General features: G+C 37.3%; 1 protein-coding gene across 2 annotated transcripts in view; it reads left to right on the top strand.

Annotated features, from left to right (window-relative positions):
• The window catches only part of PRKG1 (protein kinase cGMP-dependent 1), a 1,349,869-nt gene that overhangs the window by 860,887 nt on the left and 462,704 nt on the right, over window positions 1-26,278 (top strand). For both annotated transcript variants that reach the window (XM_061162077.1, XM_061162076.1), the window contains exon 4: window positions 7,190-7,295. In XM_061162077.1, the coding sequence (XP_061018060.1) occupies window positions 7,190-7,295 (106 nt within the window). The remainder of the gene's footprint in view (window positions 1-7,189; window positions 7,296-26,278) is intronic.

Genomic DNA, 26,278 nt, shown 5'->3' with positions numbered 1-26,278 from the left:
GGAGAAAGACTGGGACATCTAAGGAATCACCTGCTTCCACAGCCAGGTTTTGTATCCTCAGACCCTGTTACTAATTAGCATTTAGTTTTTGGTGTTTGTGGGCTTTGGCCAACAAGAAGGGAGATGTGGTTAGAGTTCTACATTACCTGAATTTGCTCTGGCACGCTTGGCCTCACGTATATTTGTCTCTGCTGTCCTTGATGGCTGCTGTCAGCTGGACTCAGGATGGTTCACATGGTTTTAATTTCAAAGATGACTTTTTGACACTGCTGGGACTCACTGTGCATAAAAAATTGGAGCTTGTAGAATGAAGCACAGTGCTTCTTGAGCTTTTTCACAGGAGGCCACCTAAAGACAGAAGGTAGTACTAGTAATTCTGGAGGTGAGGGAGGGGGTTGTGCTAGGCATGACATGGTGTTGAAAGCCAGGAGAAGTACAGTAGAAGTTAGTCACGAGGAGCCTGCCTCAGATGCAAAATAGTTTTGAAGAAGTCTCCCTTATGTTAAAACCTTGGGTAAAATATGCAGCCCATTTCAGTTTTAATTTCAAGAAATCTTCCCCACCTCCATTATTGAAGTCAAATTTATATTTCTTTTTGCTCCTATGATATTTAGCGATGAGGACTGAGCAACCAACACACACACACACACACACACACACACACACAGGGTGATAAAGTGGGTCAGAAGAATAGGATGAGGAACGCAGGAATTCTTAGTCCAGTTTCAGAAATATGTGATAGTGAAAAGAAAGCAGGCTTTGGAATCGGAAAGAAACTGGCTGTTATAATTATTATATGTGTGACCTGGGCAATAACTTAGCTTCTCTGAGATGCAGTTTCCATATTGATAGAAAAGGGACAAGAATACTTCGTAGGATTAATATAGGATAGATATAAGACATGAAGTTCTTATATCATGTAATAAATGCTGAATTATGTTACCAAAATAGTACTCCTTAATATTTTTATATCTGTTCTAAAATAAATCATCATCCATTTGGTCCTTTAAGTAGCCTTAACTTTTTTTTTGTTTGTTTGTTTTTATATTTTTTTCTTTATTTTTTAGCCCTAAGATTTGAAAGTAAATATACATTTTAAAATCATTACGTTAGTTAATGTTGTAGTATATTCAAGAAGTTTATCATTTGGCCTTACCAGTTGCATTGTTCAAGGTATAAAGTTGAGCAGAATTTAGAGGGGGAAGAAAAAAACCTATTTCATTTCTTTTGGTTTCATTAAAGGACTGCTCACTGTACCACATCCTTTCAAATATATGAAAATCATGACAACACTGATAAGTGATTTTTCTACTATTAAGTTTATAGCAATGATTATCCTTATCTGCAATGTCCAATTTTATATTCCACCATCTTTATAGAATATGTATCAATAAAGAGATAACTTTTCAAGGCAAGAATGTTTAGAATATAACTCCCATACTAACAATGAGGCAGTCTGCACAGTGGAGGTATCAACACTTTCCAGATGCATTGTAAACAGCAAATGGCCGGTTCTAATTATGAAGCATTTGTCTCAGGACATTCCAGCAGTTGGAATTGGCTTTAGGCAAATGTATGCCTTAATGATATTGGGAAACAGTTGTGGGCTTCATGGACCCCCTCAAGGTCTCTTCTAAGCTGATTCTGTAGCACTAAGTATCTGAGTGATTCAAGCTTCAAGAAAATGAGAGTAGGGTAGGGTGTAAAAATAAAGTTTCTGGAATTTCTGGAGCATATAGTAAAGTACCTTATGGTATGAGCTGATGCTCTTTTAATGTTGAAGGTGAAATAGAGCAAAGTAAGGACATCTTTCTTGTTTCTCTGGAGAACATTAAGACTTGGGGAAGAACAGATTACTCAGAAACCCTTGTCAGAAAACTCAACTTGTGTTTTGCTGCCAGGAAATGTCACTTTGAAAACCTCGAGTTGAAAACTGGTTCTTTTCTGATGGAGATTATCACAGTCTACAATAATTTTTCCAGGGAAGTACAGAAATAGATTTCATTTGGACAAAATGTTTGACATACACACAAAATTCAATTTGGAAAATACTTGATGAGTGCTACTTTGTGCTGTCCTAGGCACAGGAGAAGCAGGTAAAGAGAATACAAATATTGATATGCTGGACTCAGTGTTCATCCCTTTATTGGCTGAGTCGAGGGAACTCTCTGGAGTCCTGCGGGGAGGACTGGAAATAGTCTGGGAACTTAGGGAAGTGGCTGTTTACTAAATAAGTCTTGTCTGAGAAAGTGAAAGTGTTAGTCTCTTAGTCCTGTCTGACTTGTTGTGACTCCATTGACTACAGCCTGCCAGGTTCCTCTCTTCGTGGAATTCTCCAGGCCAGAATACCGGAGTTGTCAGCCATGCCCTTCTCTAGGGGGGTCTTTCCAACCCTTTTCTATAAGGGTACTATAAAAACATCATGAGGGCTTCATCCCCAGAACCTCATCTAGACCTGATAACTTCCTGTACTATTGTGATTTGTAATAAGAAATATAATATACATTTGGTCTTCATCTCTCTTCTGGCATGGAGCTCCTAAAATCCTTGGAATTTCATTCTTGGAATTTCCTAAGTGAGGAAAGCAACTAATCATCGGCCAGATTTGGCAGGAACAATAGTTTGTTGGCCTCTGCACTAGACCACGAGTTTCTTGAGGGCAGGAATCGTCAGCCTATTTTCTGGTCCTCATATCCAGCAGCAGTGTCAACTAGATTGGTGTGAAATAAATATGGGCAGAATAAACATTTGAGGCATGTGTTCTGTACCCACACTTGCTTTCTGAGAGTTCTTCCAAAATTTGAATTTGGCAACAGATGAATTCCTTGATAGGAGAATTTCAGCCACACCAGATTTGTGGTTTCATAGTCCAGCACAGTTTTATGTTTCATTCTTCTATAATTTTGGTGCCTCCTAAACAAAGGCCAATTTTACCTCTGTTGAAGGTATTCTTGGTATACTCATGCAATTAAGAGATCCCAGGATAAGGGTAACTTGTATCTTCTCCATATAGTTCAATCTGGCCTCAACCTGAAGAAAAAAAATGACAAATGTTTCAGTAGAGAATTATAGATACATATTTGAATGAAAAGGAAAATACCTTCAGCCAGCCCTTTTTTCTGCTTTATGCTCTTCTGACTTCTTTGTTCATCAACAGCAGTTACTGTGAAAATCGCAGGAATTTTGTTCCTGAAGTGCTTATCCCCTACAGAGATTAATACACCACTTAAGATCAAAGGTAAATGGATTTTTTAAAAAGCGTTCTCTTCAAGTTATGGAAGCAACAGACTTACACTCCAACAGGCTGTTTAAGAAACAAGATACTAATCACAGCTCCAATATAACCATGCTTCTGACAACACAGCAAGGTGATTCTTAGTCATGCTTGCCCACCTGTATAAAATGCTGACCTCACTAATATGTATATTGGCTGCATATAAAGGAGATGTTGGCATCTTGCCCAAGGTCATGGAAAAACTTAGAGTTTCCTCAAGCCATATTCATTATCATATGAAATATCTGGAACATGGTTTTAGACAGTTCAAGAGCCCATGTAAATGGAAGTAGAAGATAAAAATACTGAATTCTAAAAAAAAAAAAATACTGAATTCTGTGAACTTATTTTTAGAAATCATTTCTCAACACATGAATCATGATATCTAATAAATTCATCTTAGATATTTAAATGTAATCTTAGAGTCTGACTAGGCATATATATATTTTTTGCAGGTGAATTTCATGTATATAAATTACATTAATTAACAATATACCCAGTGGTTATCAAATAAAAAGCAAGTTTCTTGAGTTGGGGGAGGTTATAAAAAACAAGACAGGGACTTTTCTATAAAGGAATATCGTACATTCTTATTTGAGGTAACATAATATAGACATCGGAGAAGGCAATGGCACCCCACTCCAGTACTCTTGCCTGAAAAATCCCATGGTTGGAGGAGCCTGGTAGGCTGCAGTCCATGGGGTTGCTAAGAGTCCGACAAGACTGAGCGACTTCACTTTCATGCATTGGAGAAGGAAATGGCAATCCACTCCAGTGTTCTTGCCTGGAGAATCCCAGGGACGGGGGAGCCTGGTGGGCTGCCGTCTATGGGGTCGCACAGAGTCGGACACGACTGAAGCGACTTAGCAGCAGCAGCAGCAATATAGACATAGAGATAATTGACAATATTAGCAGCATGTGTGAAGTGCCAATGAGTGACACAGATAAAGCTATAGCAATTCATAGGACAAAAGGTTGCTGATCAGGAAAGACCACGGATGGAAACTGGACTTGGAAGTGTGAACTAACACTAATAATGCTGCAGGTAACTTAGTATACACACACACATACCCCACTATATGCCCCCCCGCCCCAAGCTTCTGCTGTTACTCCCATTGTTGTCTTGTTCACTTAGACCCTCCTCACTTCATTCCTGAGTTACTGTGGCCTCTGTCTCATGCTCATTACTCCTTGTCTGAATCTGGGCACACAGTGTATGATCAGAACAGTTTTCCTCACACTGAGCTTTCATCATATTACTACTCTGTCCCACGGTGTGTACGTAAAGTGCATATTTGATGACACTGGTGATGGTCTGTATTCTGCTTGACTAAGATGTTTCTGAATCCAACGTGTCCCTTCTAGATTAGTCTTTCTCAGCTATCGCCATGATCTTATCTTTGGGTTTCAGAGATTATAATAGAAGCCTTTATATACTGTTACCAGGGGTTTGCATTGTGAAGTCTTTCTGTAGGGCAAAGCCTTAAAATGCATCTATGCTTTATCTCATTCTAACATTATGCTTGCAATCATGTCTTTGAGGTGTGTTTAAAAAACCCATATCATAGTACAGCTATTTTTATTGTTGCTATTTTTTGAAATAACACAGTTTTTTGGTTATCCTTATTGGTCTTTTGGAGGGAGGAGTGTCTATACTCAAAATACCTGGGAACATTAAAAATGATGGTGAATATAGAAAATACTGTTTTTTTTCTAGTAAGCATTTTACTTTTTTTAATTTCCACATGGTGTGTCCTTTAAAATTGTGGTTCTTTTGTTCTATCTTTTTAAGATCTCTACTAGCTTCCTGTTGTTCATCAAATTAATCCTTGCTTCTTCTGCCCGGCTTCCAGGACCCTGCCTCAGCCTGCTCTCAAATTGTGTAGCAGCCCTGTAGAAATCTCAGCCATTTCAGTCTGTTTGTATCTCTGACTGGACTCCCAGAGCCCAAACTCATTCCTAATGGTGTTCTTGTTTATGTGCTCTCCCCACTTGACTGCACTTTGTCTACCTCTGGCCTAGTTCAACTTCTGTTGTTTTTCAAAGTTCTACTTCTTATGAATCTTGTCAAGATTTTCTCAGTCCCTCGTGGTGGTATCATCTAGTTCTGTGGTTCATCTCAAGTAAACAGGTGTTCTGGGAAAGAGCCTGGATTCTACCGAAGGAACTAGAATGTAACTGGAGAATACCTGTGAGATGAGCTTTGTTTTCTGATGAAGATTCATTTTTGAAGGCTGTTTGGAATGGAGCCATGTGCACACCAGTCCTTGCTGCCTTATTCTTTTTCTACTTAACTGAACATCTGTTTTCTTCAATAAAGAACTGGCTAAGGGAGAAGTCATGTTTTCTTTCTAAGCTTCAAATAATTGTTCAAGGAAAAATTAGGTAAAATTCAAAAAAATAAAGGTTTACTCTATTTACTCAATAATGCTTTTATCATCTTTCCCCTCTGTGTGTCACTTGTAGCATCTTCCCTCAGGGCACATACATGGCCTAGTTATTCCAACATTTTCTCCACTTCCTTGCCCCCAAATCTTAATCTATTGCATTCACTGGGCTTGGTCTGAGAACTGTGAAGAAAAGAGAACTGCATTCATCTGTATTTCTATGTTTGATTCATTAAACTATGAGTGCTCAGTTGCTCAGTTATGTTTGACTCTTTGTGACCCCATGGACTGTACTCTGCCAGACTCTGTCTATAGCATTCTCCATGCAAGAATACTGAAGTGGGTAGCCATTCCTTTCTCTAGGATATCTTCCTGACCCAGGGATCAAACTCAAATCTTCTGTATTGCAGGTGGATTCTTTACCACTGCACCACCTGGATTTCCCTCATTGAACTGTAACCTGGCCCCATTCACTGGTCTTGCTCAAACCTCCCTTATCTACCCTATACTCTGTGGGTACAATGTAAGCATGGATGCTAAGTAGCTTTAATGGTGTCTGACTCTTTGAGACCCTATGGACTGTAGCCCACTAGGCTCCTCTGTCCTTGGGATTCTCCAGGCAAGAATACTGGAGTAAGCTGACGTTTCCTACTCCAGGGAAACTTCTGACCCAGGGACCGAACCACATCTCTTGCATCTCCTGCATTGGCAGGCAGATTCTTTACCATTAGCGCTATCTGGGAAGTCCATTATGAAAATTTGCAAACATACATAAAAAGAGAGAGCATAGTAAAATATGCCTGTTAAATACTCATTACACAGATTCAATTATCAACATTTTTCGCATACTCTTCTTTTAAAAGAAAGTTTTATCTTAATATTTTGTTTTCTTACACTGTAACATCTGTCTTTTTCTAAAATTTGTCTTTTAGTTGTGTGCTTATTAGGTCAAATGGTGATCTATCCAGTGGTATTGAGTTTCTGTACTTAATTATTGTCAAAGCCAGTGGTATGGGAGAACAGAAATTAAAATTCAACAAACATATCTAATATAGCTTTGTATGGTAACTGTGGGCACAGGTTACAATTTAATTGTAATTATTATTTCTATTCTATTAACTCCTAAACCTGAATTTACACCTACCTTTTTTACAATTAAAATATGATCATGTGAGTCATTAACACTATTCTGGTTAATTACCAAGTGTTACTTCTTGTGAACCTCTCTTCACGTGATTTCCTTTGTATATAACTAAATACTTCCAATGTGTACTTAGACCTTATCATCCCTTGAGAACATAAGAGTGACAGGAACCTTCCTTATAGATAGTAATACTAGTGTTAAATTATGAGCTACATTTTGTCTGTAAGAACTTGTCTTCTTAACTAAATAGAATAGCATTAGGATATTAGCTTTAAACGAAGGATAATCACTTTCATTCCTTTGAATAACTCATCACTTTTACACAGTATACTTCACTGTTGAAGTTCTCTAATTTTTCCCTATTTGTTTTCTCTTTTTCCCTAGCTCTTGTAAATGTGAAACTCTGGGCCATTGATCGACAATGTTTTCAGACGATAATGATGAGGACAGGACTTATCAAGCATACCGAGTATATGGAATTTTTAAAAAGGTAGGATGCTTTTCTTTGCTCCTGAGAGTGTTTTATTGTCTTTTCAACCTTTTCCTGAAATGTAGCCCAGGGAACACTTTTTGCCTTTATCTCAGTCTTATTGGCCTACAAATTTATGGAAGTACAAGATTTTGGACTGGCTTCTTTCTATTTCTGCTGCCAAATTTCATATGTGGTTAGGTCAGAACTTTAGAGTTTCATTCAATATTCTATTATAGAGGAGAGAAACAAGTATCTGCATGAACAAAAAAGGAAATTGAGGTCATCTCTATTTATCAGTTAATATATTGTAACTCTTCTCAAGCAACCCACAGTATAAGACTGAATCATCTCTTATATGAAGTTTCATATTAAAGATCAGATGACTAAAGTGAAAAAGTTCCAAGAAGAAGCTTATTATCCTTTAATCCTGAGTTTAATTTCCAAAATTAAATTCATTTTACGTTGCAGTTCTGAATTATCAAAGGCTTTTCTTGTGTTTATATTATATATTATCATAATAATTCAATATACCATGGGAATTGGAATGAAACCCCAATTTTCATTTCTTAGGAATATACTGGTATTCATTGAAATTAATTTGTCTCTAAGCTTATGTTAGAGAAACTATATTATTTTGTTATTAAAAATAATATTGACAACTTTGCCTTTTTTCAGAAAGTAGTTATTTTGTATAATTTTTCTTTTGAAAATAGAATCATCTTTAAATTGTTATATATAGAGTATGTGAGCTTAAATTAACATTTCATTTTCATTTTTGAGAGCTAGAATGTTAAACTGGCCTTTTAACATTTTTTATTTTTATTTTTGGCAAATAAATGACCTAAGTTGAACTAAAAAAATCAAATTCATACTTTGTATCAGTGATACAAAAGTTTTAATGGATATTTATTGAATTTTCTTAAATGCAATTGTATACTTGTATATTTCTTTTGGTTTGTTTCTGATTAACTCTTCATACATTTTTCATTTCCACATATTTTTCTTTATATTCTTGCTAAAATTCAAATATGTTGAGTGATAATGTGTTAAAAAATTACTGTGTTGGTAGGGTGTCAGTTTTTTAATCTCGGTGTGATTTAGTGAAACACTTAGAAAAAGTGGAAATGGGAGTTTCTGTTTAAATGTTAGTATAGTTCACAAGGAAATGATTCAAGTGCCTTATTTGTATGTTATGTATTAATATGCCTATAGATATATATGTTGATATGTATATTGATATATAGATGTGTGTATGTGAATGGAGAGAGATGGAGAATGTGAATGGAGAGTGAATATTCATTGTAAGCCTCTATTAAAGTGCAACTTACTGATTTCCTTGTGACATAGCCCTGAAAAAGAAAGATCGCAATTGGTAATCAGTGAAATGCTTGTTTGTGGGACAGAAGTCACTGTTTGTCTCACATACCTAGGAGGTAGGTACTCACCACACTGACTTCAGCTTCCATAAGTTTTCATAAGGAAATGGAATTGTGGCAATGATGTCTTGCATGACACCAACAAAAACTTTTTAGAGGCACAGTTTCAGGAAATTGGAGATGTCTCCATGCTCTGTGTGTGTGTGTGTGAAATTCACCCTGGTTAAACTTTTATTTTTGTAGTATTCTCAGAGCTGTTCAAATTTGTCATCTATTCTGACAATTCAAACCTCAAGCCATAAAAGTTGGTTCTCTAGAATTTGTGAACATTAGTTGTTGGTCATCTTAGAGCAAGTGGAGTTTAACTGATTTAATATAAAAGAGCTAGGCACTGACTTTGATGTCACTTTGCATCTGGCCCCTCTGTAAAACATCAAGTCCACATCATTTGCATGTGTAGTACTGGGCTGGGAGTCCAGAGGGACCACACAATGACCACTGTTGCCTGGGGCTGGTTTTAATCTTCCTAAATTGTAACTGTGACCAACTGGCTCCCTCTATAACCTTTCAATGGCAGGCGGTTCCTGTTGAATTAGCTATAGCCTCCTTAACTGGTTATTCAAGGTGCTGCCTCAGCCACTGACACCCTGCTTTTTCAGCCTGTTTCTTCTTGCCCCGGGGCAAACCTAATGATTCCAGGTGCTCAAGCAGAACCTCTGCTTTTACACAGCACCCTGCCTCTGTTGCCTTTTCCCCCACTGTCAGTGTTCAAGTTTCCACTGTTTGTATCTTAACTAACTAAAGCTGCCCTTTCCATAGATACCGGAGTTTCTACTGAGAAGTAACCTCTCCTTCTTCTGAAACCTCATTTCTAACATGGTTTCTACTATATTATAACCTCACTACTAAACTTAACTCTACTTTTAAGCTATAAACTTTTAAGGACTAGAGCTATTTCTTAAGCATCTTGATACTCTTCTTTGGCACAAAGCATGTCATTTTGTAAACAGGCATTTTATAGGACAGTAAGTGTGGAGCAAGTATGTAATTTGCAGAGCCAACTGGAAAATAAAATTCAAGGCTCTTTTTGCAAAAATAGGGAAACATTTCAAGTCACTGGCGGCATAGTATTAAACAAAGCATAGGGATCTTCTAATCTTGGGTCCTGCACTATTATCCGAGTGAAATTAAAAGTGAATAATACTCATTCCTCCATTTTCCAAAGTTTGTGTTCTGCCATTTATTTGGCAAAGCTGTTGAGATGGCATACATTCCCCAAGGAATTGACAGATCTTGTCAAAAACTAAGATGATCAAAACTGAACTTGTCTATCATAACTTCAGAATTATTCTTATTTCCCTGTGTATTGTAGGTTAAAAAAATTTGCTTAGCACTCTGTTACATTATGTAAAAGCTTTAACATTTTATATAGTTAAGTCAACCAAAGTTTTTTCCTTTATAGTTTCATATTTAGAAAGACTTACTGTGTCATAAAAATATAGACTTAATACTCTAAAATTCTCTGTAGCAGCCTGTGTGTGTGTGTGTGTGTGTGTGTGTGCACATGGAGGGATGTTTTTGTCTAGTGCACTCGCTAAGTAAAGCTTTTGATCTGAATTTTTCTACTATAGACGCATACACTATTTTGTTAAGCGTTAAAGCAATTGTGACACTGTAAGAAAAAAAGAAAAATTCTGGGAAATGGTTTTAGAAATCATCAGAATTCTTTGCAGTGAGGGTCTCTGTGTACATGGAAATACCTTCCTAATGAAGTAATTTCAAGGGTAGAGACAGACTAAATGAGGATTGATTCTATTATCACTGCTCATCCCCCCACACTACTCTTCTTTACTTTTCTAAACAAGCAGTAAATTTGAAGGGTAGGAAAAGGGGACACATCAGGCATGTAAATGCACAGCCAAAATGCAAGGGTTTCTTACTTACAGTCAGTTTTTATTTCCATTTCGGTGTTTTAACCCATTTTATAGCTACTAGTCATGTGGTTTGGCCTCCTTTTTGCTATTAAACGCCACATCAAATGTGATTCTGGTTCTTTAATGCTGTTTAGTCCAATCTCTCTTGTGCTTATATTTCACATTCCCTGATGAAAACACAGATGTTCCTATGCAAGCATAGCAAAAAAAAAAAAAAAAAAGAAAGAAAGAAATTTTTTTTTCATAGAGCACTGCTACTAAGCAAGGCATGATTTCTGTAAGTCCAGTAGCAGTTTTGTCAGTTGCCAACATTTTCCATCTTCTTTGGCTACTGAAAAATGGTGTTTCACAGATGGATTCTGAAAAAAGGAGCCACATAACTGCCAGAGTCAATTTGTGTCACTTTTTCCTGAGCATTTTCTCTGTGCCGCTATTGGCACAGACGTCTGTACCCAGAGGAGCATTAGAATGCAGCTGTGTGACCGATGGGATATACATGTAGGAACTGGGTTTTCTGTTCGTCCCAAACTATGATGCTGCTGCTGCTGCTGAACCTCCTATTTATCTTAATGCCTCACTGACAAATCAGAGACACAACAGGGACTTTAAATTACTCAATCAAGCCTGCTGATCCTCAAAAAAAAAAAGTACAACTTTTCTTGATGCACTAAGGAATCTTTTGTTAAGGCAGGTAACCTTGTATCATCATTCTGCATAAAACCTTTCCATGACTACTTCTCACTCTTAAGATAGAGTAGTTCTTTGGCATTGTGTCCAAAGCCCTGTTTCCTTTGGCTGCTGCTCACCTCCCCGGGTTCCTCTCACCCTCCGTCTTCTTCCTCGTCTTCTCACTGGCTCTTTGCTGTAGTCACATTCAGTTCAGTGCAGTGGCTCAATCATGTCCGAATCTTTGCGACTCCGTGGACTGCAGCATGGCCGTCCTCCCTGTCCATTGCCAACTCCCGGAGTTTACTCAAACTCATGTCAAGAAGAGGAGTGGACTTTTCGTAAATCACGAAGCTACAATGCTGGGTTAATCCTTCTGCCACAGTTTTCTTGTGGAAAGCCCTGCTGCACATTTTGGTGCTGTGTACTGTGTTAGTCACTCAGTCAAGTCCAACTCTTTGTGAACCCATGGATTATATAGCCTGCCAAACTCCTCTGTCCATGGAATTCTTCAGGCAGGAATACTGGAGTGGGCAGCCATTCTCTTCCCTGGGGGATCTTTCCAACCCAGGGATCAGACCCAGGTCTCCTGCATTGCAGATAGATTCTTAACTGTCTGAGCCACTAGGGAAGCTCAATATAAAGGTTCCTTATCCTATATGCCCATTCCTAGGGAGTGAGACCAAATCTGGTTTGTTATTCCACCTTATCCTCTAAAACAATAATACTTGTGTGCATACCAAACATAATTATGTTACTTACACATGTGTATTAGAAAAGTAAGTAATATTCCTTTTAAAAAAAAAGCATAACTTTTCTTCTAGAAACTCCTGCTAACTTTTAGATATCAGAATGGCCTTCACTATGAGGATAATTTCATCTTGGTTTGACTGTACCCCAGACCAAAACTTATTGAATCTTTTCTTTAATTGCTTTACATTTCTCTCATCCAATAGTTTTTGCCATACCTGCCACTAGCAGGTGCCTACATAGCAATGCATCTTCATGTCTGGTCTGATATAGCAATAATGATTATATTTTAGATTCAGAAAAATTTAAGACAAAATAGTTTCATCTCTGTTGACATGTTATAGGTATAGCAGTTGAGTCTTAGAGCCCAGAATAAAGTTATATTTAGTTAGAAAGAAAAATTAGAACCCAGGCTTATGAATTCCCTATCTGAGTACCCCACAATATATGGACTCAAGTTCATAGTTTGTGTATTATGAAGCTCTTCACTGTAGCAAGCTTAACATGAGAGTGGGTTGGTGGTATTATTTTTGCCACTCCAGAAAAATAACTTACAAAAAGTATTAATTAGTTATCATGTAGACATTTTTCTATACTCCCTATATATGTATTTTATTTTTTGGACATGCCTCATGGCATATGGGATCTTAGTTCCCTGACAAGGGATTGAGCCTGAGGAGTGGAATCAATCATTATATTTCTAGAGAAGTCCCTTTACTCTATGAGATTTAATTTCAGCCTTGGGTTAAAGAAAATTTAAAATGCCTTGCAAGTACTTCTTTCTCTGATCCAGTTTAAAAATCCAAAAAATTTCATTTTCTTGACTCAATCCAACAGGTCACCTTATTTCACAGATTTTTATTTTTTATCATATTTATAAAAGAACATAGAGGTGCAGAGTTCTTAGAGAAGAATATTAGCTTGTAAGGGATATGAGCATTTTCTCATTCCACTAATGGGAGAATTAGACTGGTTATGGAAGTTGCCCAGGGTCACACAGGCAATTGATAGTATGGTTAACCCTTGAACAATGTGAAGATTGGGGCACCTGCCCTTTTGCAGTCAAAAACTGTAGTATAACTTATAAGTCAGCCCTCTGTATAATGATTTCTCTGTATCTACCATACCACATCATCAGTTCCAACCAACCATGGATTGTGAGACACTGTAGTGTTTACTATAGAAAAAAAAATGTCACTGCTGTTCAAGGGTCAACTGTATACTGATCAAATTCTCTGCCCTAAAGTAAAGCTGAAATTCTGCTATTGTATAGAATGCCAGCTGCTTTTTGTTCAAAATCTACAGAGTAGAACTCACCATGATCATGACTAAACATATGTTCTGGTGTTTCACAATTCTTCTAGGATATGTTTTAATGTTCCTGCTAAGATTGGTTTATTTGCCATAGAAAGAGAAAGTAACTGCTTATAGCTGCCCTTGTAATGTCAGTTTTGATGTGGGGTGGGGTCTGGAAATTGATGTTTTTAGCAAGTTCTCAGCAGATGCCCATGCTTTTGGTCTGGGAACTACTCTTGGGAATCATTGATCTAGTGGATAAGATGAAAGTAGAAATTATATTTCAAATATTCTAGATGTTTGTGTGATGTGTTAGGAAAAGGGTATGTTTCAATTTTGGATTCATTTATACGTATGTAATCTTAGACAAGTTTCTGCATTTTTTTTTAATTTTTTAATGGAGGATAGTTGCTTTACAATGTTGTTAGTTTCTGCTTTATTATGAAGTGAATCAGTTATAGATATACATATATCCACTCTTTTTTACCTTTCCTTCCTATTTGGATCACCATAAAGCATTGAATAGAATTCTCTGTGCTATACAGTCTGTTCTTATTACTAACATATTTTATACATATATATATATATATATATATATATATATATATATATATATATGTCAATCCCAGTCTCCCATTTTGTCCCACCCTCCTTCCCCCTTGGTAACTATAAATTAGTTGTCGACATATGTGACTATTTCTGCTTTGCTGATAATTTCATCTATACCATTTTTCTAGATTCATGAAAGTTTCTTTAATCTGACTAAGTTTTTGCAATCAAAAATCGGGGACCCTCCCACCATGAAGGAATATAATTAGGAATAAACAAACTAAGATAATATGAGCAAACAGTTACTGAGTGTATGCCAAACAGTTTTGAAAACACTGTAGATGTATTAACTTATTTAATCCTCAAGAAAAGTCTTTAAAGCCAGTGGTTCCAGAAATGATACTTAAAATTGGCCCCATGCTGCCTCAGTAACTACTGGATCCTCAAATAGTAGTTCCCACCCATTGCTACCCTTCTCAACAAACTTAAATTTACTTTGCTTGGACATTTGGGCAGTCAGTTGACTTTATTCTTGGTGTATCTGGGTTTGCAGTTTACTGCATTTTTTCTCTAATAGTCCCTGAACCTCAATAATTTATTCCTCCCTCCTACCACCCTAGGATGTTGTTGTGCAGTTGCTAAGATGTGTCCATCTCTTTGTGACCCCATGAACTGCAGCATGCCAGGCTTCCCCATCCTTCACTATCTCCTGGAGTTTGCTCAAACTCATGTACATTGAGTCAGTGATGCCATCCAACCGTCTCATCCTCTGTCACCCCCTTCTCCTCCTGCCCTCAATCTTTCCCAGCAACAGGGTCTTTTCTCATGAGTCAGCTCTTCACATCAGGTGGGCAAAATATTGGAGCTTCAGCATCAGTCCTTCCAAGGAACTTTCAGGATTGATTTCCTTTTAGATGGACTCGTTTGATTCTTTCCTGTCCAAGGGACTCTCAGAAGTCTTCTCCAGCACCACAATTTGAAAGCATCATACCCTGCTAGGATATGTTCTCAGAAATAAAGCTCCATATTAGCATAAGAGCTGTCACTTTAGTGGTGATGAATACAATGGGGATGATGTGTTAGAATTGCATGGGGTCAGTGATGGAGCCTTCAGCTGTTTAGAAATCTACCATCTGTATGTAAGGAGGCACCATTGTTACTAAAATGGATATTAAATAACCAAGCACTCAGGATTCAGTGTCTTCTGTCTTCAAAGAAAAGTGTTTATGGCTGAAAGCTCCTTTATACCCTCCTGCATAGAGACTTTGAAGCACAGATGGTGGTCTTTAGGCAGGACCTGTCCTTGCTTAGTTAGGCTGAGTTCTGTGAAATTCCTTTTAGGAATTGCACTATTTGGACATTTATTGATGGAGTATTGTTGGTATACTTTAGCTGGAAGAAATTATGATGCTACTTTTGGGGGCATAAATTATGCAAGTGACAGTAACATAGTCTGACTTTTGTTGAGATCACATTTGTGGAAGATGAAAATCACGAACCCACTTTGCCTAGCTTTTACAGGGAGAGATGGCAAAAGAAGATGCATATGAAAATAATTTTAGGGATTTTAGATCATTTTTTTAATTTTCAAAAAAATAAGTGACAGGCCTTTTTAAGCTCTCAAGCTTTGAGCTTTAGTAAAGCTTTTCTAGATGACCGTGAAACCTGCATTAGAATTGAGCTTGGCAAAGCTGGCATAGTTTTAAGGGAAATAATGTGATGAATAAATGAAGAGGCACTTTCTCACCCCATTTGCAAGTTGGCCTGCTCACAACCCATTTCATGGTAGCAGATCCATTCTCATTAAAGATGACACAGAAGCAGATATATGTAAAAGTGACCATTAATTTCATGTTGTTATTTAGCATTTGCACAAATGTCTCCATATTGATCCTTTTTTAAAAAAAGAAAGATAATGTAATCTGTTATTTGCATAATGACATAGTGATGAAAATGATTCATCTACAACATTCCCATATAGGTACACTCAGTTCCACATGTGTGAACTTCTAATCCTTGCAAAAGATAAGATATCTGATTTATGGTGTTTGTGGCTAAAATCTCCCATTTAAGTCAGGTAATGACTCATATAGACAGATCCTGTTTGTTCCCAGAGAAAACATGTCCCTGACTAAGGGACTTGATATCAATACTAATCAGTCCATTATGCTGCTCCTTCTTGAGTCTGGGATTGAAAGGATGCATCCCTTTGGGGATCAGTCTGACTTTCCTTCATCACGTCCCTATGGATAGTTTCTCAACACTTTGGGCTTTAAAAAGCAATGGCAGTATGTTAAAGCAGTTTAATATTTCTCCATTTTCTTGCTGTAGTTTTGATCCTCATAAATAATTTCTGTTATGAAGCTTTTTTTTTAATTGAAGTATACTTGATTTTTATGGGCAGAGGAGCCTGGTGGGCTAGAGTTCATGGGGTCACAAAGAGTCGGACACAGCTGAGCAACTGAACATGCACGCACACACACATACACACAAACACGCACACACAGTTGATTAACAACTTAGCAACTTAACAACAATAGTTGTTTTACAGTATTAGAGACTTATACTTCTGTATCTTTGATACTGAGCCTACTTACAGTCCTATCTTTGTAAAATGTTTTGTATGCAAAGGGTCTGGTACATTTGGGAGGGAGTTTTTGTTTTTTTCCATCGGGAGAACTGTTCCTCAATGAACGATTCAGAAGGAATCCACAAACTTTTAGGGAAACTGAGAAGATAAGTTCTCAGATCCCAGCCACATAGATTTATCCACTAGATGTAGAAGCCTACTTCTTCACAATTGGAGAGAAATCTGAGAATCTGGAGTGTGGCTGGGGAAATGCTGTCAAGGAACAAATTAAACATCTGGGTGACTTAGACAAAGTATGTGTCTCAGCTTGTATGTTTTATGTCTTGGGAAGAGGAGAGTACATCAGTTTGTTTGTTTAGAAAAAGCAAATAAATGAAAGAAGAAACATGAAACATAGTTTCTATTTTTAGGATTTTGTTGGTTTTTTGGGGGCTTGGAATAAGGTTAGTCATAATTTATTTACCAATATGATTTTATGAAGGTGACCTCTTAAGCTTAGAGTCTGGCGGTTAAGCAGAATAGGTATCTCTGAACCAGATAGTCCTGCTTTACTGCTTTGCCTCAGGTGTAGGGGAAGTGTACACAGGATGGGAGCCCATGAGAGGGAGCAGCAGGCATGATATTTGGTGACAGAAAGATGAGCTAAGTTCTGATCACTCCTGGACAGTGAGCACTTTCAGAGCAGTGAAGGAGATGAGGGAGAAAATAAGAACAAAATCGCCCACACCTGCTACTTCACACACATGATCTCACTTAACTTGGAGATCCTTTGAGGTAGTTGGCCTCATTCCAGTTTATGGAATTATGGAAATAAGCCTTCCCAGCATCACATAGATGAGTCCCAGGTCCTTCTCCTCTTGATCGTTATCAAGCTGATTTCCTAAAGATGGGTAGTATTAGAGGATCAATAGATGAGTATTCATTATTCATACCTATAGTTGTATCCATGTGTTGTTGTTTAGTTGCTAGGTTGTGTCTGATTCTGTTGTGAACCCATGGATTGTAGCCTGCCAGGCTCCTCTGTCTATGGAATTTCCCAGGCAAGAATACTGGGGTGGGTTGCCATTTCCTTCTCTGAGGGATCATCCAGACCAGGGATTGAGCTCACATCTCCTTCATTGGCAGGTGGATGCTTTACTGCTGAGCCACCAGGGAAGCCCATATCTACATGTGGGAAGTGTCAACTGGTGAATGTATTAAAAAATAGTCATAAGGATAAAAAATGACCAAAACAATTTTTGGAAATTCATTGCTTGATGGGTTTTAACCATTGAAAAAAAATTCTAGCATTTCTGTGTAATCATATATCCATATATGAAAGGAATCTTGAGGTTTTTTTGAACAGTCACTGAAGACCAGAAAGGAGAGTATAGTTTTTCTTTGAAATCTCTTGTTATGTATATTATTTTAAAATTTACTTTGTATGTCTACAACAAATGATAGAATATTTATGCTGAAGCCTAGAAGGATTCCAATTAAGTAGCATAACTTCAATTACTCTATAAATACAAAAGGCTTGAAATTATTCAGTACTTTTCAAGAAATTTAATGAATTCTGTTTCCTCAGTTGACTGGATGGGGTCCAATGGGTAAACATTGCATTCCATGTTTGGAAAAAACTCCTTAAGTGCTCTGGTCTGTTGTGCAAACAGAGATAAATCAAAGTTGCCTCTGAGGATGGATTTGTTTTATTTTTTGAAAGAAATTAAACCCATGACTGAATCTAACACAGACAGGGCCAAGATTTAAGACAATGCAAGGAACATATTAAAATTCAAAGACTTTAATTCTGGAGAATTCTGAGTTCTTATAAATTTCATCTTTTTTGGTTATGTGCACTCTTGAGTTCTGTGTACTTAGAAGTAGCAGTATTTGTTGAAATTATGCCCTGGTGTTAGAGACAGTGGGAGTTTGGGGAATGAGAGATTTTTGGTGAAGTAGTTATGGATAAAAATATGAAGACATATTGTATGAGAGTATCCAACAGATGAGTCTGAAAAGTAGCTAAACCCTAACCGGCAAGAATTTATTGATTTGTCTTTAGTAAAAGTTAGCGAATATTAATGTGAATGGCATTAAGCCAACCTTCCTTCCTCCCGCCCTACTTTGCTTTTGCTGCTCTCCTTTCCCTCTTCTTCTCTTTCTTCTTTGCTTCCACCTTTCTCCTCTTCTTCATCCCCTCCTCCTCCTCCTCTCTTTCCCTCAATAAATAAATACATCCAGATGTAGAAGTAGTCTTTAGCATCTCAAGGGTAAAGTTGTGGTACAAACAACATGTGATCAAAAGGGTAGATTTAAACAAATATATTCTATTTTAAAAATATTATATTCATATTTTAAGTACTTTTAGACAGTTATTACACAAGGTGAAGATGTGCTGAATATTTAGTAGTAACGATAAGACCACTTGGCAAAATGAAGAATTCTATATTGGATATGTAGAATTAACCCAAATGAGATTTTATTGCACATATAAATACATAAAATGAACTTTTTGTATTGAACAAGAAATAAGATGCATCCCTGAAAACTGGAGTTGTGTCTCGGAAAAACAATTTTCATTTATTTAGCCTGTTTTAAAGATGTGTTGTCTCCCTATAACGACAGTTCACTGAATCCTCACTCTTGATAACTTAAGCTCTGATTCTCAGAATTCTAACAGCTACTTAATTAGGCTCTCTAGCACTAAACTATTTTTAATTCAATTTGAATTAAGACAAGAACATAGCCTGTTTAAGTTAAAAAAAATCAAGTTCTTTGTAGGAAAGAGATATCTCTTCTGATACTAATCATTGTTCTTCATAGTCCTTGTTAAATTGCTCTGACATCTCAATGTACACAATTAACTTTTTAAATCCCCCCCAATATAGACTTCACACTAATGTGATTATACCATATTTTATACTTTTTTTTCTTATATAAAAAATAATTCAGGTAAACAAAGAATTCATTTCAGAAATGTTCTGATAAATTGTCAATAAAGAAATAAAGTGAAAATGCCTTTTATTTTTAGATCAATGCCCTTAACCTAAGGTGGAAACTTAGTTTCCCTCTTTAGACCATGTAAGGACTCTGGAAAGACCCTAGCCCATTCCAAAGGTTGTGGACTTAAATACTAGTGCAACTTACTCTCCCTTTTCTGAAAAGTGGTAGCCTATTCATTCTTCAGAAGATCCTTAAACTCAAATTAAGACAGATTTATTCAAAACAGGTTTTAGAATTAATAAGTACACAGTAATACTATAAGGCAGACCTGTGGCTGACATTATTTTTCTGACCTTTTTTGTCTGAGCCACTTGGTTGTGCTGTCTTATTCAAGCTCTGGATGTATGCAAATGCCTACGTTCATAAGTCCCTACGATACTAACTTTGTCATCAAGCTCCATCATGTCCATCTTGCTGTCTACCTTGCTGTTTTGGCTCACGAACCTGCCTGTATTCCTATCCTGGTGTTGCCTGGCTCATCTGTTGCTGCCATTGACTCCCTTAATTTGGTCTCTCAGGAGGTTGAGTGCGATAAAGTAAATAGGCATTGTTTTTCGGATGACAGAGAGGACAGGTCTAGAGGAGTTATGGGGTCCTATAGCTAAAACCCATTTGATGAAACCTAGGTTGATGAACTCCTTATTGCCAAAATCATACTTAAACTGAAGAAAGTAGGGATAACCACTAGACCATTCAGGTAGGACCTAAATCAAATCCCTTATGACCATACAGTGGAAGTAAGAAATAGATTTAAGGGACTAGACCTGATAGGCAGAGAGCCTGATGAACTATGGACGGAGGTTCATGACATTGTACAGGAGACAGGGATCAAGACCATCCCCATGGAAAAGAAATGCAAAAAGGCAAAATGGTTGTGTGAGGAGGCCGTACAAATAGCTGTGAAAAGAAGAGAAGCAAAAAGCAAAGGAGAAAAGGAAAGATATTCCCATCTGAATGCAGAGTTCCAAAGAATAGCCAGGAGAGATAAGAAAGCCTTCCTCAGCAATCAATGCAAAGGAATAGAGGAAAACAACAGAATGGGGAAGACTAGAGATCTCTTCAGGAAAATTGGAGATATCAAGGGAACATTTCAGGCAAAGATGGGTTCGATAAAGGATAGAAATGGTATGGACCTAACAGAAGCAGAAGATATTAAGAAGAGGTGGCAAGAATACACAGAAGAACTGTACAAAAAAGATCTTCATGACTCAGATAATCACGATGCTGTGATCACTCACCTAGAGCCAGACATCCTGGAATGTGAAGTCAAGTGGGCCTTAGAAAGCATTACCATGAACAAAGCTAGTGGATGTGATGGAATTCCAGTTAAGCTATTTCAAATCCTGAAAGATGATGCTGTGAAAATGCTGCACTCAATATGCCAGCAAATTTGGAAAACTCAGCAGTGGCCACAGGACTGAAAAAGATCCGTTTTCATTCCAGTCCCTAAGAAAGGCAATCCCAAAGAATGCTCAAACTACCACACAATTGCACTCATCTCGCATGCTAGTAAAGTAATGCTCAAAATTCTCCAAGCCAGGCTTCAGCGATATATGAACCGTGAACTTCCAGATGTTCAAGCTGGTTTTCGAAAAGGCAGAGGGACCAGAGATCAAATTGCCAACATCTGCTGGATCATCAAAAAAGCAAGAGAGTTCCAGAAAAACATCTATTTCTGCTTTATTGACTATGCCAAAGCCTTCGACTGTGTGGATCACTATAAACTGTGGAATATTCTGAAAGAGAATGGGATACCTTACCACCTGACCTGACTCTTGAGAAACCTGTATGCAGGTCAGGAAGCAACGGTTAGAACTGGACATGGAACAACAGACTGGTTCCAAATAGGAAAAGGAGTACGTCAAGGCTGTATATTGTCACCCTGCTTATTTAACTTATATGCAGAGTACATCATGAGAAATGCTGGGCTGGAAGAAGCACAAGCTGGAATCAAGACTGCTAGAAGAAATATCAATAACCTCAGATATGCAGATGACACCACCCTTATGGCAGAGAGTGAAGGGGAACTGAAAAGCCTCTTGATGAAAGTGAAAGAGGAGAGTGAAAAAGTTGGCTTAAAGCTTGACATTCAGAAAACTAAGATCATGGCATCTGGTTCCATCACCTCATGGGAAATAGATGGGGAGACAGTGGAAACAGTGTCAGACTTTATTTCCTTGGGCTCCAAAATCACTGCAGATGGTGACTGCAGCCATGAAATTAAAAGATGCTTACTCCTTGGAAGGAGAGTTATTACCAACCTAGACAGCATACTAAAAAGCAGAGACATTACTTTGCCAACAAAGGTCCATCTAGTCAAGGCTATGGTTTTTCCAGTGGTCATGTATGGAGGTGAGAGTTGGACTGTGAAGAAAGCTGAGCACTGAAGAATTGATGCTTTTGAACTGTGGTGTTGGAGAAGACTCTTGAGAGTCCCTTGGACTGCAAGGAGATCCATCCAGTCCATCCTAAAGGAGATCAGTCCTGGGTGTTCAATGGAAGGACTGATGCTGAAGCTGAAACTCCAATACTTTGGCCACCTGATGGGAAGAGTTGACTCGTTGGAAAAGGCCCTGATGCTGGGAGGGATTGGGGGCAGGAGGAGAAGGGGACGACAGAGGATGAGATGGCTGGATGGCATCACGGACTCAATGGACATGGGTTTGGGTGGGCTCTGGGAGTTGGTGATGGACAGGGCGGCCTGGTGTGCTGCGGTTCATGGGGTTGCAAGGAGTCAGACACGACTGAGCGACTGAACTGAACTGACTGAACTTTAACTTAAGCCGTGAAGCTTCCAGATCTTCTCAGTGGAAGGTCCCTTCTCCTGTCTTCATATCCAATATATAAAATTTAAATGTACCTGTCTACTCAACAACTGATAGTGTACCTCTATCAGTTCTTGGCACTTCTGACACATGTCAGGAAATCCATCCATGGATTTATTTTATCTAGAAATTGTTGAATGTTTCCTGAAACTTTTTGATGTTGGAGAGATACAAGTTAGGGTTCAGTGATGGTAATTCTTTGTTTTCTAAAGTTTGTCTTGGAATGGTTAGGGCATCAAGGTGTAACATGTCTGGACTATGCTAGCATTCCATAGAAATGTTAAGATGATTTTAAATATTGCTTCTCTAATTTTTCTAAGAATTGCATTCAGATAAATTGTTGGTTATATTATCCAGAATTTTCATATCCATGTGATTAAGTTCCCTCTAAGATTCAGTGTGACCAATATTTGTTATGTCTCCCAATGAGCATGAATACTTTATTCAGATATTGAAAACTACATTACCATCACTTCCTTAGTTGTGAGAAATTTAGTTCTAAATCTAATGCACAATTAAAGTAACTTTAATGCGAGAAGACCTGCTTACATTTTTCTCCCCTGGAAAATTTAATTTTGATATTCTAGACTTTCCTTTCTTCATTTATTTGTGTTTTGAGATTTTAAATTGTTCCTTGTCTTTTGTAGATATAGGCATAGCTGAAATCAATTACATAAGTAAATATTTATATCAGTGAATTAGTGTATAACATGATTGTGAATGTCAGTGTAGAAAGGGTTGGAGTACGGAGAAAACAGGAAAGAAAGGCTGGGGGAATCCATCATCAAGACTCAAAACGGTCCCGTTTCAGAAATCTCAAGATTACAGTTTCAAAGTTTGACCTTCATTTGTAATTTCCCAGCATTTGGATGAAGGATGAGAAACAGATGAAAGAAGAAGCAGGTGATTTCCATGAACACAAAATAGTAAACTTTCATAGTAAAATAGTCCTTTCAATAGTATAATTCTAGAAGAGTGTAGTAATGAGAGTAGGTAATGAAAAAAAAAAAAAACAAACTATGGTTTTTAGAAGCAATCAGGAATTCTCCATCTCATCTTCTCTCTCTTGGATGAGTTTACCAAGCTATCAGTTGGAGAAAATGCAGTAGACACCATGAATTGGGCTGTGTTGGTGCATTTAACATCTGTGTTGCTGTAGATAAGATGGAACAATTCAGGCCAAATACGAAAATAGTCCCATAACACACCATTCTAAATTCACTTTTTAAAAATTCCAACAAAAGAGGCTAATAGCTTGCTACATTAAACCAATACTTTCCCCCTGGATCCCATGAAATTTAAATTTTTAAGATTCAGTTTTAGTAAAATATGTGGCAAAAGAAAAGGATTCATTGAACTGCTCCCTCTGGGAACCAAGAATCTTTCAACTAAATGCAGCTCGCCCTGCAGGCGTTGGTAGAGTGCTGATGAGGGTTTGGTTCACAGCAAAAAATGGTCAATTTTAGTAGTTGGCTTTGTACTTAAGCCTTCAGAAATGACCTAAAACCAAGAAGCATTAAATGTTCATATCAGCTGGATGAACTCCCAGGCCTTGCTCATAAGGAAAATGGTAATTGCTACATAGAATAAATGAACCTTGTATATGAGTGCCTTCACTGTTGCTAAGAGAGGGGCTGCTTCCAGAGAAATGGGCCCAAGGGGGCTAGGGTCCTTGCTTCCTGGGAAGAGAAGAAAGAAGGAGAAAGGAAGGTGTTCATTCTTAATACTCTTCACTAGTTATCATTCATCAGAAGAGAAATTGGGGTATTTGTGAAGTCATTTTCATCTTATTAATAATAACATAATACAATGGACAGGATGAGAAGGAATTCCACTCTTTCTATTGCCTGCAAGAAAAGATTAATTGAACAAACTTGCAGTAACAAGTGTAGCTTCCCATGAGGAAAAAATAAACCATAACAGCAGCCCCTGAGAGACAGCCTCTGTATTGTACAGTCCATTAACACTAAGGGAAATAATTAGTTTTTTTTACTGATGACTGATGGATTACTTTAACTTGTTTATAAACATTAAGGCTACAACAACAAAGCAGAATTTTCTAAAATATTCAAGGCAAAGAGAAACAATGAAACTCTATTTGTTTATTTCAGCATTCAAATATTTGCCCTAACTATTTAATTTCCTTAATCCTATAGAACTATTTCTATATAAACTCACCAGCTGACAAGATTCTCATATAAATAACATAAAAATTATGAAAAATCCTTGCAAGATTAAATATTTCCAGTATTTTTGGCAAACTTTCATAATGAGAATTAAATTGAATATAACATCTAACTTCAAAAAGTATCAGAGTTATTTATCAGCAATAACTTGCTTAATCAAAGACTTTTGGACCTGGAATGGTTCTGTGAACCATGTGATTGTCTTATTTTGAAGATCCTTTAGTGGAGAAAAGATAATACATGTTTTTGATACTCTTAATTGCTGGAGGTAATGATTCAGTGCATTTTGACTTGGGCTTATTAATATGAGTCTATATGCATTTCATCATTGAACTGCAATAACTGATAATTTCTAGAGAATTGAAATCAAAGACCCCATATTAACACATCATGGAAGATCATGATAATTCTGCATAAGTATTTTTAAAAAATATATCACTCTTATCTTTCACTGCCATATTACAGACTTTCTAACTGGCAAAGTGTCATCTATGGAATAAAAGACTGATTCTCAGACAACTTCTATTTTTTTGAACAGTGAACTTCTCCATTTTTCTTCTAACTTCTGAAATAAAATTTGAAATCAAAGTATCACATCTGATTAAACAACAAGATCCTTGAAAGATCACAGGTTTTCTCTGGGTCCCTGAGAGGCTTTATGTTTGATGAGAGCTTATAAAATGACAGTGATGTCATATGTTGAGTGTGTAATTGACTTTCATCATATAGAGAAGGTATATCTGATTTATTGGAAAAGTCAGAGATGACTTTTAATTTTACTTACACTGAAAATGTTGAACATGCACATTTTTATATCTGTAGATATTATAAGTGACAGCAAGCTGTCAAAGGAACTCAAATTTCCAACATAGTTTAGAAACTTAGATTTCCAAAACTTTTCTCTTCACATATTGCAGGAAGAGTTTTCACCATATAAGTATATTTCATAATCCATATATGAAAAAATCAGTGGCATTTTAATATATTGATTATGGTCTCTTGACAAGGAAGTCATTTGACTGACTCTTTGGTGCTGAGGCTTATCTCCAGACAGATGGCGTTTTCCTTGCACTAACTGAGGAGAAAGGGCACAGAATTCCAAGGTTTGTTAGGGAATTATTTGATAATGGCAAAGGGATAATGACCGTCTACAGTATAAAGTTGTGATTATTATTTTATATAAAGCATTAAAATTAGCATCACTGATATTGGCAACAACTTGACATCTTAGGGCCCTTACTGTGATGCAATACAAAGTACACAGCATTCTCTCTGAAGTGTTCTTGCCAGCAGTGTTAAGTTTTAACCCAGTGAAGCCTTTTAACATAACTCTCAGTTTATGGGAAGTACAAGGATAAAGGAACAAATTAAATGACACAACAAGGAAGCAATGAAGCAAATTGCAATGTGGTCATTCACTAGGAACACTGAAAATGATCACTTCAAAACATTAATGAAAAAAATATTCAGTGGACTTTTCAAGATTACAAGAAAGTAAAGAGATATAATAGCCAAATTAAACCTGTGTTAGTTATCTGTTGCAATATAACATTATCCCGAAACATACTGATTTAAAACCACAAACATCTATCATCTAATAATTTCTATGGGAGTGAAACCTTGGGTGCAGCTTTTCTGGGTACCTTTGGCTAACATGTCTCTCACGAGGTGGCAGTCAAGTTGTTGACTACGATGCAGTCTCATCTGAAGGCTCATCTGGAGGGGGTGGGGGGAGGGAATGTTGCCAAGTTCACTTGCATAGCTGTTGGCAGGCCTGAGCTCCTTGCTGTGGGGGCTTTCCACAGGCCTGACTCACAGCATAGCAGTTGACTTCTGTCAAGGTG

Source organism: Dama dama, chromosome 15 (genome assembly GCF_033118175.1).
Source record: "Dama dama isolate Ldn47 chromosome 15, ASM3311817v1, whole genome shotgun sequence".
Taxonomy (NCBI): Eukaryota; Metazoa; Chordata; class Mammalia; order Artiodactyla; family Cervidae; genus Dama; species Dama dama.
The sequence above is the reverse complement of the archived record's forward strand: the minus strand, read 5'-3'. Positions and strand labels throughout refer to the sequence as shown.